This window comes from Microcebus murinus, chromosome 16 (assembly GCF_040939455.1).
Source record: "Microcebus murinus isolate Inina chromosome 16, M.murinus_Inina_mat1.0, whole genome shotgun sequence".
In the NCBI taxonomy this organism is placed as follows: Eukaryota; Metazoa; Chordata; class Mammalia; order Primates; family Cheirogaleidae; genus Microcebus; species Microcebus murinus.
Window position 1 is genome coordinate 15392774 of NC_134119.1, and position 12610 is coordinate 15405383.

At 39.5% G+C, this 12610-nt stretch overlaps 1 protein-coding gene across 1 annotated transcript; it reads right to left on the reverse strand.

The window, feature by feature from the left end:
• Nucleotides 1-3490: 3490 nt before the first annotated feature.
• Nucleotides 3491-6320, reverse strand: OTOR (otoraplin). Its single transcript, XM_012759524.2, has 4 exons — nucleotides 6206-6320; nucleotides 5694-5833; nucleotides 4654-4761; nucleotides 3491-3514 (listed from the first exon to the last, which is right to left on the reverse strand). Exons 1-4 carry the CDS (start codon nucleotides 6318-6320, stop codon nucleotides 3491-3493), a joined length of 387 nt encoding a protein of 128 aa, XP_012614978.1.
• Nucleotides 6321-12610: the final 6290 nt, after the last annotated feature.

Sequence of the window (12610 nt, forward strand, 5' to 3'; positions counted from 1 at the left end):
ACGCTTACACATTCCACACCATGTCACCAAATTGCTAGTGGAATGACTAGATATTTTAGATAATTTCAGGTAATTTAAAAAAAAAAAAAGAAAAGAAAAGAAAAGAAAGAAGAAAAAAAGAAAGTACAAAAATTGATAATGTTAGGAAAGTGTTGCAAATATCTTTGATTTAGAAATTTCAGATGGCCTGAATCATAACTACAATCTCTTACTGTGAAGTATCTGGCAGCAATTCCCTGGGGGAAGGAGGACATTTTCCACCCAGTCCCAGCAGGTCAGATAATGGTGGCTGCCATTTATAGACCCTACCATGTCCAGACTCTGTGCACACATTATATTTAATCCTCACAACAACCCAGAAAATAGGATGTTGTTAACCTCATTTATAGTCAAGAAAACGGAGGCCCACTGAGGTCAGAACATTATCCAAGCATGCACAGCTAGGAAACGGCAGCCCAGTTATTTCAAAGCTCCAAGATGTCCTAGGTTCTTTTCTCATCTCATAACTTTTCTGAGCCACCAATAACACCCAACACATTTCCTCTAGACATGACTTCATTTTATTGCCTACATGTTGCCCATGTTTGGACGCCTCTCGCCTCCAATCAGTTTCTCTGCTTATCTCACCCTGCTCCTCCTGCACTAGCTTTGCTCTGGGCAAAGTCTAGCACGTGCCCTCAGTTGGCTCAGGAAACCTACTTGCCTTCCCAGCCCACATCCTCTGCCCTGCATTGGTTCTTTGTTCTTCCGTAGGTGGAAATCTCATCCCCCATGTTCTGCGAGGTCAGAGACAGAGGACTGAATGTCTTATTTCTCTCCCACAAGGAGGCAGTCCAGTGGCACGGCAAAATTAAACTCTTCCTAAACTGAATTGACTATGTTAAAGAACAAAAGACAAATGGCAGCAGCTTCCCTGTTCTGTTTAACCTTTTTTACTCAGCCTTTGGTCATCTAAAGGCCAGCAAGATCTGAAGTATATAAAACTGGAAAAGATGTGTGAGAATCTTCAGGCCCCTCAGTGTGTCTTGGCTAAGACAGAATGAGTTTGAGTAGCCAGGGACTGTCCAGGATGGAGCTGGGTTACAGGTGCTCAGGTGACCAGGTCCAGCTACAGCAAAAAACTCAGGCAGCTTAAAATGTATATGTATTTAGTATAGATAGCAAGATAGAGGTAGAGACAGAGAGATACAGATCACTTAGCCTGGGCTATCGAGGAAGCCTGCAAGCTAGGATGCCTTCAAAAATCACCAGACTTTGACTTTTTGGGTCAGCAGTTGACAACCTCTTAGAGGCACTAACATACCCTTGGTCTTAGTGGGAAAGGAAGAAGAAAGATTCCTCAACTGGAAAGGGGTCCCAGAAGGCCTCATTGCCCCCCAAACTCTCAATCTGACACCACTCAGTGCTCCTTTTTCTCTGGGTAGAGGTGAGGGGAGAACCAAGACCGAGCCTGTGATATTGCAGAGAAAGTACTGATAGGAACATGCCATCCTGTTGTTCAACTTTGGGAGAGTTACTTCATCTCCCACGTTCTCTAGCTCTTGGTTTATTTCTTTACCTGTGAGATGAGAAGAGGGAACTAAAGTCAGTGTTTCTCCATATTTATTTAATGTGCACAGGAATCCCTCGGGATCTTGTTAAACTTGCAGGTTCTGACGCAGGAGATACGAGATGGGCAGAGACTCTACATTCTATCCAGCTCTCAGGTGAGGCCCAGGGATGATGGCCCTTTGCATTTTTAGAGAATAGATAGTATTCCAAGTCTTGCAAATGCTTTCTTTCTTTTAATGCAGATAAGCCACTAGGAGATTGAAAGGACCCCTTTAGTCCAGCATGAGATCAGTCCTGGTGGGTAGGAGCTGACTGGGATAAGCAGGACTTCTGCTGGGGAGCCCCCCGCATGAGGGGTGAGGCTGGATGCCTGAGGCCAGGGTGCAATGGGGGTGCTGGTGCAATGGGTGCAATGGGGGTGCTGGTGCAATGGGTGCAATGGGGGTGCTGGTGCAATGGGTGCAATGGGGGTGCTGGTGCAATGGGTGCAATGGGGGTGCTGGTGTCTCTGGAATGGGAAGGCCAGCAAATGGGAGAAATATAGAAGCAGGATAAATACCTCTTACCTTACATTTATTTTTGAGAGCCCTAGATGCTACCCGAAACCTTTTATGGAACAAAGTGATTTAGAAACAAATAAACTATGGGGTTTTTGTTTTATTTTGTTTCGCTTTGCTTTTTGGTGCTGTTTTACTTGACTGACTTCCATAAGAATTCGGTAAAAACATATTCACAATGGACACAGCTGAAACATGACCCTGGGTCCCAAGTCTCTGACTTGCCCTGATTGCCCTCTTCTGCTCTCTTCTTCATGCTTGGGGGATGTCCAGACCACAGGACAACCCTATTCCTGAGTCCCCCAAACCTTTATACCCTAAAATGAAAAAAATGTTTTTAAAAGCCTCAGAAACTGTAAAGTTATTTTGAGTACAGTACATTTTAATTACATGTAAACAAACAAAAACTCATGACTACATCAAAAGAATTACATCAATAACACAATCAAAGCAGATTTCCAGTTAAATATAGAAAAACTCATGGGCCCATCAGGACCACAATCCTGTATCCCCTCATCAGATTTCTTGATACATCACACTGAACTAGAGGAATTTGCACAGGAAGAGGAAATTCAAAGTTGAAAGAGAAGTAGAAAAAACAACCCACAGAACCTTTTTTGCTGTGTCTTTTGATTACTTGATGCTTGGAAAACATCTAAGGAGTGTATATATTAAGGGAAAACTATTCCATTAAATGTATTTCCATAAACTGCCTTCTCCCATTTATATATACACATGCGTATTTAAAATGGGGGTAGAAATGAACTGATCATTTAGAAGGTAAAGTTATTCAATTGGAATCATTTTTGAGGCTTTTCTAAAAGAGAAACGTGGAGACAGAATATATGGGTCCAAAAAGCTCTTTTCTTCCTCCAACAGCTCCACCTCCCAAAGGCATCAAATATTAAAAATAACAAACACTCTTTGATGATACAGACCCTTCAGATACATTATTAATACTCCAATTGGCCAGAGAGATGAATAAAAAGAAAACATTGTGTTTTAAAAGGAAGACCTATGAACCACCAAGTTTATAGGCAGGGAGTCAAAGAGCTGGGAAGAATTACTATTAGAAATAACCACAAATAAACCATCTTTTATATGCATCCCCATGGAAGGGAAGATTTGTCTGGGTTGAAAAATAATTCTCTGATCTCAATTTATCCATTTAAGCCAATGTCTCCTTCCTCTACCCTGTGGGAAGACCAGATAAGCAGGAAACAAGATTTGAGTTTAAAGTCCCTTTTACCTACCATCTCCAACTTTAAAAAGGTAACAAATTCTTGAAACAACAATCAGAAATTAAAGACATGCATTTTTTTTGGTTATTTTTTCTTTTTTCTTTATATTTGGTGTTTCTATCTGCAGTTTTAGCTGATTTCTTATTCACAGAAGAAGTCAATATCCTGGAAAAACAAGAACAAAAACAAAAACAAAATATTGAATTGAGCAGGCTGGGCCAGAAAACAGATTTAGATTCTTTATTTAAAATCAAAGAAAAATTTGGATTTAAGGTAAGTAAAGGTTGACCTCCAAAGAGAATGAGATAATTATCACTTTAAGTCAAAAGCTACTTAAAATGAAGGTCCTCACATAAACTTTTAATTTATGGTTATTTGACAGATTTAAGCTGAACGCTAAGAAGCAATGACAAGTGAGTCCCATTTATGTAGATTCGGCGGTCTGAAGCAGGGCAATTAGCTCCAGGAGAATCACTTCAAAGTAAGCTTCTTGCACAGTAGCTCAGAAAGGATCTTTTATTTCTGTCCTGAGCTTACAGAACCCCAGGGAATTTGGAAGAGAATGATTTCTTCCACACATAAGTAGAGTCTATCTACCACAAAATAAGACATTTAAAGATTTTTTTCTAGAATATTTTGATTTTATCAAAAACAGGTGCTAAGTTTTTTCCCCAAACCATGTTTAGCAAATAAGTGTAAACCATCAGTAAGAGTCAGTTAATACTATTTTGATTTCTTTTTTTGTGATACGAACTCCTTTTCAGGATAACTTGCATCTCAAACAAAAGGAGTACTGTATTGTATGCTTGAAATTTGCTGAGAAGGTAGATATTAAGTGCTTTCAACACACACACACACACACACACACACACACACACACGGGGAACTACATGAGGTGATGAGTATGTTAACTAGCTTGATTGTGATCATTTCACAATATTCAAGTATATCAAAACATCACCTTGGACACTTTAAATACATGCAATTTCTATTTGTCAATCATTTCTCAATGAAGCTGAGAAAATAAAGAAAAAATATAGTTGAAACAAAAAAAAATGTAAACTAAAATAAAACAAAAGGGGATTCTATCGAGAAAGTGCACTAATATTTCAGCATTGACAGTAGATACAAATTGTCGCCCAAACCTCACCATCTCAGAAAAGTCTCTCCATTGGATGTTGAGGCTTTGTTCTCTATATCTTGTAAGTTCTGCAATATATACCTTGTAAGCATGATGCATTTTTAACACCAGCCTACCTTACCCAAGATCTGAGTCCTTCTCTAGGCACCAGTGAGATGCTTACCGTGGTGGGGACTTCCCTGGTGGCTTCCTGATACACACGTTGCTCCTTGACCAAGTTGCTGGGGAAATAACCGACGATCCCCATCTCATCCTGGTCATCGCCATAAACCTGAGTGCCCAGAAGAGTAGCAGTCAGGGGGAGCATGATGTGAGTGTCTTCTGATAAACCCTCAGGCATCCTCTTTGCTGATAACGAGAATTACACAGTGGCCAGCACCTCCCTTTCACTCTGGGTTCCAGGGGCCTTAAAGCCAAGTTTGAAGTTCACTCATGGCACTAGGCTAAACCACAGGAATTGTGTATCTGTTCTTTTGCGGCCCAGTCTTACTCATCTTGCTAACTTTATTTGATGCAATCCTGTGAGTTACCTGAAATCTTTTTGGAATCCATAAATAAATAAGTAAAGTCAGCAATTTTTTTTAAAAAAGTAAATACTGTAGATGCTTTTAAAGAACACGTGTTTCTCAGATTTTAACAATTCAAATGCGCAGATACTTGAATGAATTTATCTTTAATCCTGCATTACTTTAGAACCCCACTTTGGGGCTGCAAATGAGAACAGAAAATCAACTTTGTTGATCCCTCCCCAGCATCCACCCCTGTGTGTTCTAACTAAAGAAAGCAGACTCTTTGGAATTAAAGAGGGTGCAAAAGTTTCCCAAAAGAATACTGAAGCTTAGACTGACTGCCAGCACACATGCCTTCTACTTGGCACATCTTCTCAAACGTTTTTGAATAAGATTTAAACTCTTTGGGACGTTCAAGCCTCCATGTGTTTGTTTTTTTTCTTCTTGCCAAAACATCATATTAACTTACATTTGGTTTTGTCATGAAGTTCTTTGTTTCTTTAAAACGAAATAGTAGCAAATATACCCAAATGTCTGCATTTCCATCTACAATCTCTGCATTGTTCTTAGTAGCTAGGTTTAAGCGCTAACATGGGTTGAAGGTAGGTAATCGAGGAACAATTAAGGGTAATGTGTCAATAGGTGTATATTTTAATTATTTATATTATAATTAATTAATTAATTATCATCTTACACTGCCAGCCCAAAATTCTCCAGCTTCATTTTCTTTTACCAGCTTTGAATACACATAGATCTGCTGCCCTTTTTTCACATTAATGAACCTACAGTCTGGGGCATTGTAGTCTTCTTGAGCTCTAGCCAGAGAAATAGTATCTGGAAGAAAGAAAAAAAAAATTGAAATGACTACATTTTAGGTTCCTGAATTTTATAACAGTAAAAAGGCAAAGTATATTAGAAAAACCAGGAAATCAGAGTAACTGATTCCTCCCAGTTTACAGCTGGAGTCAATTTAGGAAGAGTAAGGTATTAAAGCTACGACAAAATCTTAGCCAAGTGAATTCTCCCTAGTAAGACACCAAACGTGCAGACCAGGAGAAACCAGGCTAATAATGTCCACATTGGAGGAGATTCACTGCAAAGTACAATTTGATTTTGTGCTGTTAGTGGATATATTTTCGATTCTATATTTCAATTATATTTTCAATTATAATAGAAAGATAATGAAAAGCATGAAAAAGTCCTTACAGACACACTCGTCATCTGCACAGAGCTTCTTGGAAGAAAGTCTGTCCATAAACATTCCATGCACGGCACATACGGCCGCAAGACCCAGGAGGAAAAGAGACAGTATTCTTGCCATCTTCCTTTTTTGCTGTTTCGGCTGGCACCCTTTGACTGGAAGTGGGGACTGACTACAGTGAATCCTGCCTTTTATGTGAAAACCAGACTTCTGGGTAACTAGCCCTGGCCAATAAGAAGGGTCTCCCGCCCCTCTGCTCTCGTAACAAGCTACTGGGCTTCAGGGGCTATTCAGCTCAAACTCTTTGTTATACACAAACGATACCCCACATGGTCCAGCATTGTCAAAGCCACTTCAGTTGTGATTTATTGCACCCATCAGCAGGGCATTGTTGAGTGGACTATGAGAATTTTAAACCATGTTTTAGTTTTTAGGTCAACTGTCATATTCTTTCAGCTTATGTGTTAACTGTAGGCATCTGTTGAAAATGTGAGATCTGTATCTTTGGTACAAATAACTTTGTTTTAAACAAATCCAATTAATGAAAATCTGGATTCACATAGTTGATAAATAAAGGATTCTTATGTTTACAAATCCTTCATGATAGGAGTCTTAGAAGTCACGTCTGTCCTGGGCCAGAGATGGATTCTAACACATCCATCTCTGTTGCTGTCATATCCAGATCCTACCAGTGGGAAAAGATATAGGTGGGTTGGAGAAAATGGGACAATCTTTTCCCTACCTCCTCTAAGACTTTTGCAGTTCAGTCTCAAATGCTCATGGATCACAGATCATAGAAAAAGGAATAAAGTTAGAAGTTCATGTGCCCCCCGACCACCCTGATTCTGGGCATCTTTCCCATGGAGAGAGGGATACTGCTAGAATGCACCAAAGTTTTGAAGTGCCAGTACCTAGCTCCATCTATTCAACAAATATTTACTGAGCACCAACTATGTGCCAGGTGCTGCTCTAGGCACCAAATATATAGCAATAAGAAAAAGAAAGGTCCTGGCCCCAAGGGTTTACTTTCTATTAGAAGAGACAGACAATAAGTTGCTGGTTTTTGTAGGATGTTTGAGGCTGTCATCTCTCTCATAAGGTGGCCCATCCCCTGTCCCTACCCATTGTTCCTATAATAGAAATGCCCCGGTCAGGAGGCCCTCTCCACCTTGGTTGATGAAGAGGCTCCAGAGCAGTACCTCCCCTCACCCCCACCCCAAATGTGGTAACCACACAGAATGAGGGCAAGTATTCAACTTACTAAATAATTTTGTGCAAACAATTTTCCAAGGGGTAAACTGGTAAAGCAAAACTGTATACTTATGGTATAATAAAAAGGGTTTTTTTGCTTGTTGTGGGGGTATTGCATGTATGTATGTGTATATGTGTAATAGAGTTTTATTGTTTGTGTGTTTCTGTGTGCATGTAAAAGAGTTTTGTTTTATGTGTTTTATGCGTATGTGCGTGCATGTGTGTGTGTGTGTGTGTGTGTGTGTGTGTGTGTGTGTGTGTGTGTGTGTTAATTTTAGGGAGGATCTTTGTACATAGCTGGTCCTGATTTGGAAGCTTGTTTTATTCATTTCCTTTATTATAGACAAGGAAACTGAGGCCCAGCAAAAGCCAGAGCAACCTTTGTCAACCACTCTATCTAAGGGTCACCCAGAGGGATCCAGGTCCAGTGCCGTTTCCACTCATTGCTATCAAATTAGAATTGACAATCTAGAATAAATCGATTATTCGCTGCTTCACATCAAGGAAATAATGAATTAGAAATCATTCTTTGAAAGCAGAATGCCTGCCCATTTTTCCTTTCTATAATCTAGGAGCCTAAAAGTATTTCTGGGAAAACTAAAGCGTTGATTAAATCTTCTTAATCCTGATGGGGCATCTGTTTTACAGACTGCTCCACTCTCAAACCAGCCCTCCACCTGGGAGAGTTAAAAGACAATTGCCATTTAAGAGGCACTGTAAGAAATAGATTGCATAAACTCAGATTGCCACACCATATACAGGCCCTCCAAAGCAGAGTGCAATGGTAAATAAAGCCACATCCAAGCTTTCACCACTAAGCAAATAGGACGAATGCCAACTTGAAGCCATTATCGGGCATTTGAAGGTGGGAAGAAATAAAGTAATGAGATGCTAAGCCTTGGGAAAGCACCCTGGGAAGGCCTGGGAGGTTCTAGCATTCTGTGATGGGCAGAGATAGGATGGAGACTGCTTGGTAAAAATCTTGCTTGCAAATACGAATTTGAACTTGTAGTCGTTCAGCAAGCAGCTGGGCCTAGCAGCTGTGCTCAAGACACTAAGTCACTGGGGGTCCAGTGAGGGCTCTGTCCCCAGCTTGCTTACCTCCTCCCTCTGGATTTTCAGGTGTATTCTTTGAGCCTTCAATCCCTAAATGACAATTTTTCTCTTGAGTTCCTAAATTTGCTTCTTGGTCTGGAGTTGTTAAAATGCAGACTGTGGCTTCTTCAGCGTTCAAGGATAGGCTTGGGCAAGTGCAGCAGGTGGAAGCACAGCCTCTTGCTGGGGCCTACACCATCCTGTAGGATCTTGCCCCTCCAGGTCTTGAATTTCATCTCCTCTCTCTCCCTGGCTCCCTCTGTCCCTCTCGTACTGGTTCCTGTCTTTTGAAAACACTAAACTCTTCTGCTTCAGGCCCTCTGAGCTTATTGCCTATTATGCTTTTCCTCCAAGACAGACCAGTTTCACAGAGCCACTCCTGCACTCCTCCAACCTGAATCCTGTGTCAGGTGACCATGGTACACTGTCCTAAGGTACTTATCACTATCTGAAAGGCCTGCTTCATTTACTTGGTGGTGGTTTGCCTCCTGACACTACAATATAAGCTTTGAGAGGCAGGGTCCCTTGTTCACCACTCTATCATTAGCATCTAGAAAAAATACTTGGTATGCAATAAATAGGTATTCACTGAATGAATGCATGATCCCTCTGAAATTGTATGCTTAGGTGTGGATACATACACATGTGCTTTTTACCCCTGGGGAAAGCCCCTAGCTTTAAAAAGAGATTCATAAGATCCCCAAATTAAGACTCATTGAATAAATCATCAGGACAAAGACTCAGAGGTTTTGCCATTTGTCACCAAACCATGGTCCCCAGACCAGAAACGTTGGCATCACTTTATAGAAATAAAGTCTCTCAGACCCCACAACAGACATGCTAAATCTGAATCTGGAATTTATTAAGATCCTCAAGTGACTCCCATTAAAGTTTGAGAACTACTGCTCCAGGACAAATACAATAAATAATTTTAGCCAGGGCCTCATATTCTTCATTAGGTCTTTACCAGATACATTTTCAAGGGACAAAATGCTTGTTAAATACTCAAACAGAAGATAGTATTCTAAACTGTAAGTTTAGAATAGAGATTTGAACCTTTTGCAGCAGGTTCTAGTTTTATACTGTCTTCTATTTATCAATATACTGCCAATGAAAAATACCATTTGATCCAATGATCTAATCACTATAACTTTATAATGATTACTTATATACTTATTATATTAATATTATATATTCTTATTTATATACTTATAATCATTACTTCATAAAGATAGAAATCTGCTGTGTTAGTGCTTAAGCTTGACTCACATTTAAATCACCCAGCGAACTTAACAAAAAGTTGGGTTACACCCCTAGAGACTGATTTAATTGATCTGGGGTGTAGATTGGGCATGGGTATTTGAAAATGTCTCCCAGGTAATTCTGACATAGGGCCAAAGCTGAGAACCATTGTATGAGATAGAACATCTCCCTCCAAGCAATCACTGCTCAACACTCACACTCCCAATGACAGGTGAGATGGGAAAGGGCAAAAGATCCCAGTTTGATCAAATTTTCTTCAAAGTGTAGCTATCTCCCTTTTCTTTTCCCCTCCTCTCTCTTGAAGCCCTACTTTCTAGAGTTTGGTTACATAGGGGAGATTTGAGCAAAGAAGTAAATACACCTAGGCTAGTGGGACTGGTGAAGGGAGTTACACGTAAGGAAAGAGGGAGACTTGAATCAACGCAGTGCTGTTGGACTGCAATTAGAGACAGTCGTAAACTGTTTTTAACCTGATTATATAGACATATCCAAAGATAGATAGATAATCTCTATGCAAAATTAAGATCGTAAAAGACAAGGACAGACTGAGGAACCAACAGATTAATATAGAAACATGACAACTACCTACATGATATGGATTGGATTCTGGGGCCATTATTGAGACATCAGCAAAACTTGGATTGTATAACATGGGATTAATGTTATTTCTTGATTTTGATGGTCATATTGAAGTTTTGTGGGAGAGTGGTCTTGAATTTAGGAAATACACACTGAAGTATTAATAGGTAATAGGGAATCAGGTCAACAAACTCTCAAATGGCTCAGAAACATTAATGTTTGGGTATTCTGAAGTGTTTATAGGAGTTCTGTGTACTATTTCTGAACTTCCGTAACATATAAATTGGAAATTGTATAGAAATAAAAAATTAAAGTCAAATGGGACTCCTGTACTTGAAATCTAACCCAACATACATCCACGCAGACTTGTATGAGAATGTTCATAGCCACTTTCTTCATAGTAGCCCCATATTGGTAAGAACTCAAATGTCCATCCATTGGTAGAACAAACTGCTGATACAACCAACAATACAGATGAATCTCAAAAGCATTCCAGACAGAACAAAATTATTGTGATAAAAAGCAGACCAGTGGTTGCCTAGGGCTGAGGGTGGGGAGAATAGATTGACTACAAAGGAGCACAAGGGAACTTTTTTGGGGCAAGGGAATGTTCTGTATCTTATGATTACATAATTGCCCAAAGTCATCAAATGGAACACCAACATGGGTGGATTTTATTGTAAGTAAACTCTAGCTCAATATTTTAAGTGCTCTAAAATAGTTCCCCCTTTTCACTCAAGAGTATAAGCAAGTCCTTAAAAAGGCCTACACAAGCCCCTCCTCTTACTCTTACCCCACTTTGGCCACCCAGGCCTTTCTATTTCCTCTAATACAGACCCTTAAAGCGTGACTGGGCCCAGATCAGTTTGTGAAATATTTTCTGTTCTGAGACAAGTACAGAAACTGAGAATAAGAGCACAAATAGAAAATGTAATAGCAATTGACATTGCTGTAACATCTAAGAACATGATCCTTTTTCTAGTAATTCACTGTTATTTTACAAAAGTACATAAACTTGACAACTGGGTTTAAAAAGTTATTTAGAAAAGTCAGACTATAAATGTGATTAAGTTTTAGGAATAAAAACTCATTCTGCTCTTTTCCTCTTTATGTACACAGAAGAGTAACGTGTTAATAATCTGTCTACATGAGTCTAAAAGTGGTCTTTCCCTAGGAATATAATAAAAATTCTAAGTGATAATAAATCAAAAGTTAAAGAAAATGGGCTTTGGAAATATTTGAACATTCATGTTTAAGAATTACAAAGATGGGCCGGGCGCTGTGGCTCACGCCTGTAATCCTAGCTCTTGGGAGGCCGAGGCGGGCGGATTGCTCAAGGTCAGGAGTTCAAAACCAGCCTGAGCAAGAGCGAGACCCCGTCTCTACTATAAATAGAAAGAAATTAATTGGCCAACTGATATATATATAAAAAATTAGCCGGGCATGGTGGCGCATGCCTGTAGTCCCAGCTACTCGGGAGGCTGAGGCAGAAGGATCACTCAAGCCCAGGAGATTGAGGTTGCTATGAGCTAGGCTGACGCCACGGCACTCACTCCAGGCTTTGTTGCCTGGACAACAAAGTGAGACTCTGTCTCAAAAAAAAAAAAAAGAATTACAAAGATGTAGCAGGATTAGCACTGGCAACTCTTTGTCAATCGGTTTCATCTTAAAAGAAAAAAACATTATGGATTGCAAAACCTTTCCCTTGGAGGCTTTCATTAAAGAGGTTAGATATTAACCAAGCATATTCCTTAGGAACAGGCCTGCCTCATGAGGGAAAGGGCATAAAATGCAAAGTTTAAAGATAGCTTTTCCCTTTCCTTCTGTTTTCCTAGAAAATAGTTAAGTACAGTTATTTATAAATGGCCTTTACTCAATTAAATACTGAATGAAAAGATTCGTGGAATGACTATTACCAGCAAAATAACATGCTCATTTCTTTGAAGGATACAAAGAACAAATTTAGATCCTGCTTGGGTTTCATTTTCTTCTAATATCCAGAATGATCACTATTACCATTACTACAATGTCATCCACCACTTTCTGTGATCTAATTCCCCTTAACTTTTAAAACAGTTCAACGTTGCTGTATCATTAGCTGCTCTAAAATAACACTAAAAAAGCATCCTATTACAGAGTTTTATATACCTTAAGACATGTTCTAGACTAGAATAAGCATTTGATGATAGGGCAATGGACCAATAAGCAAAGCGTTATATATA

Coding starts and splice junctions, on each gene's coding strand:
- OTOR (XM_012759524.2), bottom strand. CDS start 6,320: ATGGCAAGAATACTGTCTCTTTTCCTCCTGGGTCTTGCGGCCGTATGT. Junction 5,834..6,205: donor TGCAGATGACGAGTGTGTCT/GTAAGGACTTTT, acceptor TCTTTCTTCCAG/ATACTATTTCTCTGGCTAGA. Junction 4,762..5,693: donor GAGAATTTTGGGCTGGCAGT/GTAAGATGATAA, acceptor CTGGGCACTCAG/GTTTATGGCGATGACCAGGA.